Consider the following 10,938-nt stretch of genomic DNA (forward strand, 5'->3'; position numbering starts at 1 on the left):
ACGAATACATTTGCGGACTTCTGTTGCAAATTCTATTTATAAAGCATTTGTGACTGTGTACTCCCTGTCCCAACCAGTGGTGTTAGGTTAGTTTGATTGTTTTGTCCCGTTTGCATATGTAACTATTTTTCTTTATTGTGTATATGACGTTTGTGACCAGAAATGTGGATTTTGAGCTGAACTTTATCTTTCTATTTATTCGTTTTTAAAATTATTTTTAACAGCCAAAGCTCGTTGCCGTGTCAAATAAAGTATCATTCGTCAATCCAAATGCACCAGTATATCCCCGATTAGCACAAGGGAAAACATGGAATGAAGTAAGTTTAAGCTCCCTCTATTGCAATTTCAAAACTGCCTTTTTTTTTATCGGATCTGGATATTATTCTCATGAGTATTAGTGCTGCAGGAGCTTGCTCTGATTAGAACTCAAAGTCTTTCTTAGAATGATATTTGTTGGTAAATGCGTGTGTGTTGGAGCCCAACAAGTTTATGGGCCAAAAGAGCCCGTGGTCCATGAGGGGCATGAGACACCTAAGGCATGAAGGATGTATGTGCCTAAAAGGAAGAAGGGAAATCCTAAAGTTGAGGTGCCATGAGTAGTGGAGAGGTTGTTAAACACGATTATTTTTATTATTTAGACTCGTGAGGAAGTGGGGGATGGGCATTCTGTTATTTTTTTGATATTTTGTTAGAGCTATGCTCTAGAACATTGGAGGCTTCGACTTCTTGTAGTTACCTTTTGATTGCAAAGGATAAATAGTTCTCCAGTTTCTTGATATTTTCCGCTTCTGCATTTACCACGTTAATATTGGTCTGTAACACTATATATGTGGATTAAGAATATCTAGGATTATCAATAGATTATTTACTTTGTTCTTGTAACAGATGACTGTAACATGGACAAGTGGATATGGAATCAGTGAAGCTGAACCTTTTGTGGAATGGGGCCCAAAAGGAGGGAACCGTGTGAAATCTCCTGCTGGGACACTGACTTTTGATCGCAACACCATGTGTGGTATGCAACTCTTCTGCTACCTTCTAGTGTTAATTTTAACTATATTTGAGTCATAGGTACTTTTGGGATGGAAAATCATGTTTATTGTGTCGGTAATAGTATTTTCGTTTTAAAATGTGGATGGCTATTTGCAAATTTCTTTCATAAAGAGGAAGTAGTGGAATTGAAAACGTTCAATTTCTTATGTTCATGTATATATGTAGGTGCACCAGCAAGAACTGTTGGATGGCGTGACCCAGGATATACGCACACTAGTTTTCTGAAGGAGTTGTGGCCCAACAGAGAGTATGTTATATCTTATTTGAGAATAATTATGATTGGTTGCTTGACAACTGATATTATTAATTTGCTATTCTAATTTTTAATTTCAAAATAGGATCTACTTCAACTTTTGGTGAGATACTTTTAGTTTCTGATAAAATATTTTATTGTTTGTCCACTCATTCACTATAACACAGCTTATGCACATGTTGGCATTTTATTACCTTACATAGTTTCATTTAGTAAGACTTCCTTTTTAGTTAAGGTGCACCTTCCAACCATAACTTTACTAGAAATGATCCCTGTTAATCCATTTGATTTTCACAAATTTATGTAGAACATCATGCAAGATGTATAAATTTATTCACAACTACTTTTAATTAGTAAGTGAAAACTCTCTGATTGACATGTTAGGGAATTACTAACATAAACTCTAGGCTCTGATGCCATGTCAAATTCAACTTAAAACTAATTGGCAGTAAGTGAGGTTGTCCAACAGATGTATAAACTGCACTCTAAGAATTAAGGGATGCCATGTGAGATTTCCCAACAATTAGAACATAAAAATGCTAACAGATTTAAACATGAATATCTTAAAATTTCGATGTTTGGAATTACTTCTAATTGGTAAGTAATTATGAGTGCTGACGCTGTAGTGTATCAGAATATTATTGTGATGACCGGAAATACATGCTGATGGATAACTTCATTCAGTGAAAACAGGAACATGTATCCTTCAAATTCCAATATTTGGAGTTCTTATAAATGATTGAATGGGAAATTTCATGAATATAACCACTGTCAAGTAACCAAGATATTTTATGTGATTTTATTAGAAAGGATTGACTCCAAATATGCAACTATTTTCCTACGTGACTTCTATTATTATAAGAAAACAAACGCTAGGTTGGGTGTAGTTCTATTTGGTTGAAGTGGAAGAATAGCCACCATCAAGAAACCAAGAAATTTGCATGTGATTCAAGTAGAAAGGATTTGGCACCAAATATACTTCTTTTGCCCCGCATGACGTGTATTATCATAAGTAACATAAGTATATATTGGTTCAAAACTTCAAATATTGTGGTATGAAGGAACATCTTGATTTTATTAGCAGCAGTTCACTGTACGAACCCCAAATTGCAATGTATTTTCTTTTTTTTCTATTTTCAGGTACATATACAAGCTGGGGCATAGACTATTTAATGGTACAGTAATATGGAGTGAAGAATACCAGTTCAAAGCATCTCCTTTTCCAGGTCAAAATTCCTTGCAACGTGTAGTCATATTCGGTGATATGGGAAAGGTAATTTTCTTTCTTTTTATTTTCTCTAGTGGCTCTTCTAGTTATAACCATCTTCTGAAATCTGGAGATACAATTTGTATAAATGAATTCATAATTACATATAAGAAAAAGAGATAAGATTGATCAGGTTGATTTAAATCTCTATTACTTCTTTGTCTTCTCTTTCATCCATGGGTTATTCCAATTATAACTACTCTCCTTTCTTTTATTTTATGTTTGAATTTAACTTATATATTTTGGAATGTCAAAATATTTATACCCTGGAAAGATATCAGGTGTTCTTACTTTTGATTTAATTACTGGTTACTCTACTTTTTATTTTCTTAACTTACACGCAGGCAGAAGCTGATGGCTCCAATGAATTTAATAATTACCAGCCTGGCTCACTCAACACTACTAAACAGATTATAAAAGACTTAAAAGACGTAGATATAGTCTTCCACATTGGTGATTTATGCTATGCGAGTGGATACCTTTCACAGTGGGATCAGTTTACTGCACAAATCGAGCCAATTGCATCAACTGTACCATATATGACGGCAAGGTTTGACTTGTTATGCATGAGTTGCATTTTTGTATGTTTACCGCTACTCTTGATTATGTCATTTTATGCTTTTCATGGTGTGCTTTTAGTGGCAATCATGAACGTGACTGGCCAGGGACCGGATCATTTTATGGGACCATGGATTCTGGTGGTGAATGTGGTGTACCGTCTCAAACCATGTTTTATGTACCAGCTGAGAACAGGGAAAATTTCTGGTAAAATATCTTTATAATTTCAACCTTTCAGCATGTGTTTAATAAGTTCCCTTTTATAAAACTCTTATGGATGTAGGCATTTAGCATCTTTAACATATATTCAAAACATCAAAGTTGCACAGCCGTGCCCTTCTCTTGCACCAAATAAAACTAAGTTAACCTATTAAACTAAGTCAACCTAGTAAATTCTGTTAGCTTCTTCAGTATACCCATAAAAAGATGTTAATGATTTTATTTCCTCCAGAAAGATCTTCAAAACTTACTTTACTATGCCAGGTACTCAGCTGATTATGGTATGTTCAGATTCTGCATAGCTAACACAGAACTCGATTGGAGAAAAGGATCAGAACAGTATAAATTCATTGAAAATTGCCTAGCTTCGGTTGACCGACAGAAACAGCCATGGCTGATATTTCTTGCGCATAGGGTACTTGGTTATTCTTCTGCTGACTTCTATGTGGCAGAAGGCTCTTTTGAAGAACCAATGGGAAGGGAGGAGCTTCAATATCTCTGGCAAAAGTATAAGGTTGACATAGCAATGTATGGACATGTCCATAACTACGAAAGAACTTGCCCTGTGTATCAGGTATTTTGTCTAACTTCAGAGATAGATAGTTTTTACTTTGTTCCTTGAGTTCTCTGTAGAAGCTCGAGATGAGTATATGCCATGGCTTGAAAATAGCCTTTCTCGATTTGGTAGTGTACAACTCATCTTATCCTTTTCTTGTTGCTCACTTTACTCACTGTCAGCTTGATCATCAAGATATACATTAAATTATGGTCATTTTGTTATTAAAATTTTTCTTACTTGTTAGCTTTGTATACTTTTGGTACGTGAACTTTATACCAAAATAAATTGGAACCCCACTATAATAAGATAAATTCTACCATTTTGTTGTCTAAAATAACTTTGCATCTTTTTTAACTACATGAAGATTAATTTAATACAGGGTATTATAGCTGTGTCATAGCTTATGATTATTAACTTTACCATGTTCCTGTATATTTATGTGGTATCGAATCTGTGCTTTCTAGCCGTCACTTTGTCATCAAGAATCAAAATGATTGAACTATCCTAGACACTTTTTTCTTGTTTTCTGTTACCATTAAACATGAAAAAATAACTGCCATTTTACTTACACAGAATATCTGCACTAATAAAGAGAAGCACAGTTACAAGGGCCCCTTGAATGGTACAATACATCTAGTGGTTGGGGGAGGAGGAGCATCCCTTGCTGAATTTGCTCCCATAAACACCAGATGGAGTATATTTAAAGACCATGACTTTGGATTTGTCAAGCTTACAGCATTTGACCAATCAAACCTGTTGCTTGAATACAAGAAAAGCAGTGATGGACAAGTTTATGACTCTTTCAGAATATCCAGGGAGTACAGGGATATATTGGCTTGCACCGTTGATAATTGTCCACCTACAACTCTAGCATCATGATCTACAAAGGTAAAGAAAAAATGTTGATTAAATTGATGCTTTTATTGGTTGAATAAAAAGCTCCGTCTGATCTTAATGAAGTGAGGCAACTGAAGTGTTTGGTTTAAAGTTAAAGTTTGGAATTTATACTGTCTAAGAGAAGCCACTTATTGCTGAAGTCATGCTTGCTTTAAGATGAAAACCCCACTGTTACAATGAACAGGAAATTATATATCACATTATTGGGGTATGTCAAATACCCGAGGTCGTTGCTCCTTGTTTTAGAGGCTGGAATATCAAGTCACTGTACTTTTGTTCACAATATTTATCTTTCTTAAAAAGCTAAATTATAAATGAAAGTTTGATATTCATCTGAGAATAATTTTTGAAGTTGTTTGTAGAGAATATGTGTTCTACTACTTCAAAAACTACAAATAGGTAGGCATACTTCTGAAAACTCTTAAAATTAGTTCTTTTTGTTGAGAATTGATATGTAAATTTGGATTCTTACTATTGGAGATTTCGTGTTGATTATATATATAATTGTAAATTTTATTTTATAAACTTATTTTATAAACTGATTTTATATATTTGAGTTAAGTTTAAAGTTATTTTTGTTATTATATTGATAAATTTTTAAATTATAAATATGATTAGTTTTTAAAACTAAATTAAATATATATGCTCGAATTTTATAACTATCCAAACATATATTTCATTCATTAGTTTTGTAAAAAGTAAGGAAATATTTTAATAATTAAGCGACAACTTGCATCTAAAGTTGATTGCGTGTTTATAAGATGTTATGATGTAATTAAAATATGTTTTTGAATACTTTTCTGAATAAAAGATTATAAGAAATAAGGAATTGAAAATACAGGACAAGCGTAAAACTATTAAAGCATTCAAAGTAAGCAAATAAGTACAATATCTTGAATAGGTATTCATTGTCTTTTGAAAACAAAAATAGGTCCGATAATGTATTTGATAAAACATATTAAAAGGCTTAAATATTAAATTATGTAAGAAAATTTAATGCAAAAGCTAAAGAAGAGTTTATTTAATTAAATGATGTCATGAGTTTAATGGGTATCTCATATTATGATGAAGTATATATCTATGTTTGGTATCCTTAAAGAAAAGCTTGATCGAAAAATGTTATCTAATGGTAGAAAATAAAAAAAAAACTTTGTTGTTCTGAGGCAGCATTAAATGACATTAAATACTCAATGTTCAAATATTAAAAAGTGGACATTATAGAGAAAGAAGATATTCACGAAACCTATAAATAGAAAATTTTTTAAGAAGAAAATCAAGAGAATAGCTTAAGAGCATAAGAAAAGAAAAGTTTACAACATATATTCATCCTGAAAAGAAGAAGAGAAAGAGCTCAAGAAAAAATACACATGAGCTAAGAAAATAAAAGAGAAGAGAACAAAAAAAGAGAAAGAGATACTCTCAAGCTTCATTGTCATATTACTGACGATTGTAAAAGAGAAGAGAGAAACGTTTGCGAGTGTTTAGACTGTTTTGTATTGTAATCAAATCATCTCTGTGAGAGAGATATAGTCTGAACTACTTGTAAGCAATAGTTGATTGTAATTCTTCAGAGAATTAAAATACTTATAAGTGAACTTTGTTTGAGTTGAGGAATTTTAGCAAGGTTGTTAAGTACCATGAGTGATGTGAATACTCAAAAGAAATCTCGGCTAAGGTTGTTAAGTACCATGATGTGAATACTCAAACAAAATATCGACGGGATTGCTAAGTATCAACAGTGGTGCTAATACTCATTTGTAATCGGGTGAAAATTATAGTGGAACTCTCAACGGAAGAGATTAGAAATAAGTTAGTTGGAACGAACCACTATAGAATCTGTTGTGCAATTATCTCTTCTCTTAGCTAAATGATAATCTTGTAAAAACCTGTAATTGGTTTTATTTCCAAACACAAGAATCTTTCAAGCTAAACGATTTATTTCATAAAGAAAATTCTTAAAAACAATATATATATATATATATATATATATATATATATATATATATTCTGAATAACACGTTAAAAGTAATTATTACAAAATCCAATTAAGTCGAGCCTACAATTATTTAAAAAAAATTTCAAAAGCTCGATAAGGTGTTAACTTAGAAGAGTTGAAAAAAATGTTCACTATTCAATTCTTTCTAGTATTTTCAGGTACTTCAAAAGTCTATGCTCAAAGAAAAAATGAAATTTGAGTGAAATCTCTATTTAAAAAAAATACAAAAGTTTTTAGAGAAAGAAAACTCCTTTTTGAGATAAATAAATACTTCATTCTAATTTTTCTTAAAAGAGTCTGGCTTTTGTCTTTAAGACGAGAAAAAAAAAATTTAATTTTCATTTAAATAGGTTTTCACAAAATCACATTATAATGTCAAAAATAATAAAATATAAAAATATATATCAGTTACATTTTCTTAGCTATAAGTTTCATTATCTTATTATAACTACACAAAATACAAAATAAAACCAAAGTTATCACTTCTGATTGGACAAACTTAAACCAATGTTATCACTTCTGTACGGGGACAAACTAAAAAAAATAGCAGAAAAAAATAGAAAAAATTAAATGAATTTCTACCAAAATTAAAAATAATTTATAGAAACTTTTGTATATAATTTTGTAATACATTTTGGGTTAAATATGTTTTTAGTCCCTAAACTATTAGTCGTTTCTGATTTTCGTCCCTCTTTGAAAGTAAGGTACAATTTGGTCCTTATTCTTTTCGAAAACGTTCGTTTTAGTCCTCGAAAACTAACACCGTTTTAAAATTTGGTCCTCATTTAGCAACAAAATGAGGACTAAAACCAAAATTCCGAGGACTAAAACGAACGTTTCGAAAAGAATGAGAACCAAATTGTACCTTACTTTGAAAGAGGGACGAAAACCAGAAACGGCCAATAGTTTAGGGACTAAAAACATATTTAACCCATACATATTTTATGATTTTCTTTTTTTTTCAATTTTTTTTGTCAAAATCCAAATATTTTTTCGTAAAATATTACTTCAGACGAGTAAATATGATAAATTTAATTTAGCTTTTATAATTTTGTAATAATTCTTTTATGATTTTCTTTTTTTCATTTTCTTTGTCAAAATCCAAATCTTTTATCGTAAAATATAACTTTAGAGTAAATAAGATCAAATTTAATTTAACTTTTATATTTTATTAATAATGTAATGATTTTACTTAGTTACGTTACACATCACCTTAAATCCCACATTATCATTAAATATAGTTGATAAAATTTATAAAATAATAAGAAATATAAAATTAAACCATTAAATTTATTTATTTAGACAATTCTCTCCTCATAGCCAACCATTATCATCACAGAACCACCTCGTCTCCTTCGTAAATCTCCATCGCCTTCACAGATCTGATTTTTCCTCTTCCAGCCTCGAGTTCCTAAGCCCTCGAACATCTATTTCTAGCTTTTCCACCATCTTTCACCGATTGTATTCCATTTTCACCGATTAAACATCACTTTCCACCGATTGAACCTGTTTCCCTCCGTTCATTCCTCTTTTCCACCGTTTAAAACCTTTGTTCCACCGATTAATCGGTCAAGATAGTGTCTCTGCATCATTCTAGGGTTTCCTCAGGCGCTTCCACCAAGAACCCTCTCATCCCAGTATCTATCCTTAAGCATTGGGAGAGTAATTTGGTTCATAGCAACTCCATTCAACCCACTAATCACACACCATGCAGGTACACTCTTTTACCAATTTCTTCCCAAGGCTGCAATACAATTTTTTATTTTACTTTTCAATTTTCCAATCAGAGGGTGATATGGAGTTTATTAGGGTTTTGAAATTTTGATGCAAAAATTAATTTGGGCGTTTTATGCAGGCCAGTGATAGGTTTAACATCAACTCTCAGCTCGAGCATCTCCAAGCCAAATATGTTGGAACTGGTCATGCCGATTTGAACAGATTGTCAGTTTCGCTCTCACTCTTTTTTCCCCAAAATTCATTCTAAATTTGTTTTCTTTTAATCTTTTTATAAATTATTTTCCAATCGTTTGTTTTTCTTGCTTGTATGTGTTTGCAGTGAATGGGCAGTGAACATTCAACGTGATAGCTATGCATCATACATTGGCCACTACCCTTTACTGGCATACTTTGGTATTGCTGAAAATGAATCTATCGGAAGGGAACGCTATAGCTTTATGCAGGTTATCTTTCTCTCTGGACATATGTGTTTTTTCCTTCTTTGTTTCCCCAACATAGTTTCATTTTTTGTTCTACTTTATAATAGAGGCGCCTTGTCTTCTACCTTGATATTGAATCAGATCCTTTATCTATATCCACTATTTATTTCACTGTCATCTATGGAAAAGATAAATGCTAGCAATACACTTTTTTTCAGTGTTCTACTGTATTCGGAGAGTTCATGAACGAGGAGTGGGATCGGTTACTAGTGTAACTGAATGTTAATTTTGCCCAATTGCATAGACAAGAGTGCGTTGCTAACATTTCTTTGTAGTGAAATATATTTCGACCAACCAGGTTGTCTATGGGCTTTTGAAACAAAAGATGAAAAGAAAATCACTTGTTACTTGTAATGCTTTTCTGATGAAGTTGTTGAGTGCTGCTGTTATTGTTTGCTTGTTGAGGAAGTGAACTTCGTAAACTTGTTGCATCCCTTTATTATTGTCATTTTGAATACCTTTATTCCTGTTATTTTAGAGAGGTTGTCCTTTTTTATTTTATTTTTTCCATTCTTATATGTGAATTTATTCTAGGTACATAGTTCTGTAACTATAGATACATGTTGCTTCCTTATTAGTTTGTTGTTATTTCTTTTCAGAGAGTGTTGTTTCTGATAAATAGGATACAAGTAACCGCTTGCACTGTCGTGTCCTATAGTGAATTCAAGGGTCATTGTATTTTATATAGAAAATGCATAATCAGACTGGTAGCCTAATATCCAAATTATGGGATTTTGATCTGTCTATTCAACGAAATATCCCATCTGGACTTACCTTGTTCTGACTATTTAGAACTCTCTTTTAATGACCCGTTTTTTGAAGGGTGTTATTTTTGCTCGGGGGTAAGGGTTATCAGGAAAGTGTAGGGAGGGATGAGAAAGCTGCTGTTTGTGAATGGTATTCTAAGCATTCTTGTGTTTTTCTTTAAATTTGTTCCAGTGAGCTTGTACTTAATTTCCCAACACTAATGTAAGACTATGTTTAATAAATTTTGCATTCCTTTGTAACCACGTGAACCAGGCCACAACTTACACACCATACACGTGCAAAAGGTTTGCCTCGTTTTTTTTTCTCAGTAAACCTCACAAATGGGAGGGTGGCATGGTGTTCTAAACATTATGAATGTCGGAGTGAAAGATAGCCAAAATTATAGAGAGCGATGTATGAAGAGATTGAAGTGGGAGAAAAATGGAAAAGGTCTCTTATAGAGAATGAGAACACGGAGAATGTCCCTTTTTTTTAATAGAGAACTCTGATTTTTGTTGTTGTCATGTTAACCTTCTCCTTAGTGTCTTGTTTACAACTCTTCAGTCATCAGCTATTCCTTATATGACAAGTTCTATCTTTTGTGCAGAAAATGCTCCTGCCTTGTGGTTTGCCTCCCGAAAGAGAAGAGGATTAATCACACAGTACAATTTATATAGCCTTTGACATTTTATTGTGCTGTGTTATCTGATGGAGTGCTCCTGCCTTGTGGTTTGCCTCCGGAAAGAGAAGAGGATTAATCACACAGTACAATTTATATAGCCTTTGACATTTTATTGTGCTGTGTTATCTGATGGAGGAAACAGATAGTTGTTTGTGACCTTGATTACATATTAGTGATCTGTCTTTAGCTTGTGGATGCTTAAGTAGTTGTTATGGAGCTTGGAAAATTTTCAAGATATGTCAAGTTTATATTTTTGAATCTTAATTTTTTGTCTGTTTCTTAAATGGCGGCCCTTTAAATTGAACGAACCCTGTATTGGCATCCAAGAAAATGTGATTCTCCCTTGAATGACTTTCATAACATGCACATTTTTATGTTGCATTTGGAGTTTGAACTCAAAAATAGGGTACACTACTTGTTAAGTGCCTGACCCATTCTTGGCATGTATAATTACTACTTAATATCTGAGTTTAATCAGAATGTGGCAGGTT

General features: G+C 32.5%; 2 protein-coding genes across 3 annotated transcripts in view; both read left to right on the top strand.

The window, feature by feature from the left end:
- LOC124838635 (putative inactive purple acid phosphatase 1) overlaps positions 1-5,285 on the top strand; it is a 6,908-nt gene extending 1,623 nt beyond the window's left edge. For both annotated transcript variants that reach the window (XM_047314290.2, XM_088104139.1), the window contains exons 7-14: positions 225-317; positions 886-1,015; positions 1,219-1,300; positions 2,447-2,579; positions 2,918-3,123; positions 3,213-3,338; positions 3,615-3,924; positions 4,483-5,285. In XM_047314290.2, the coding sequence (XP_047170246.1) occupies positions 225-317; positions 886-1,015; positions 1,219-1,300; positions 2,447-2,579; positions 2,918-3,123; positions 3,213-3,338; positions 3,615-3,924; positions 4,483-4,788 (1,386 nt within the window). In that variant the 3' untranslated portion in view covers positions 4,789-5,285. The remainder of the gene's footprint in view (positions 1-224; positions 318-885; positions 1,016-1,218; positions 1,301-2,446; positions 2,580-2,917; positions 3,124-3,212; positions 3,339-3,614; positions 3,925-4,482) is intronic.
- A 2,832-nt stretch (positions 5,286-8,117) lies between these two features.
- Positions 8,118-10,711, top strand: LOC124838643 (uncharacterized protein At4g14342). The gene is made up of 4 exons (XM_047314300.2): positions 8,118-8,516; positions 8,658-8,743; positions 8,859-8,982; positions 10,373-10,711. Exons 1-4 carry the CDS (start codon positions 8,511-8,513, stop codon positions 10,418-10,420), a joined length of 264 nt encoding a protein of 87 aa, XP_047170256.1. The 5' UTR covers positions 8,118-8,510; the 3' UTR covers positions 10,421-10,711.
- The last annotated feature ends 227 nt before the right edge of the window (positions 10,712-10,938 follow it).

Source organism: Vigna umbellata, chromosome 1, assembly GCF_029865625.1.
Source record: "Vigna umbellata cultivar VRB3 chromosome 1, Vumbellata_1.0, whole genome shotgun sequence".
Classification (NCBI taxonomy): Eukaryota; Viridiplantae; Streptophyta; class Magnoliopsida; order Fabales; family Fabaceae; genus Vigna; species Vigna umbellata.

Coding starts and splice junctions, on each gene's coding strand:
- LOC124838643 (XM_047314300.2), top strand. Junction 8,744..8,858: donor CATGCCGATTTGAACAGATT/GTCAGTTTCGCT, acceptor ATGTGTTTGCAG/TGAATGGGCAGTGAACATTC. Junction 8,983..10,372: donor AACGCTATAGCTTTATGCAG/GTTATCTTTCTC, acceptor TCTTTTGTGCAG/AAAATGCTCCTGCCTTGTGG.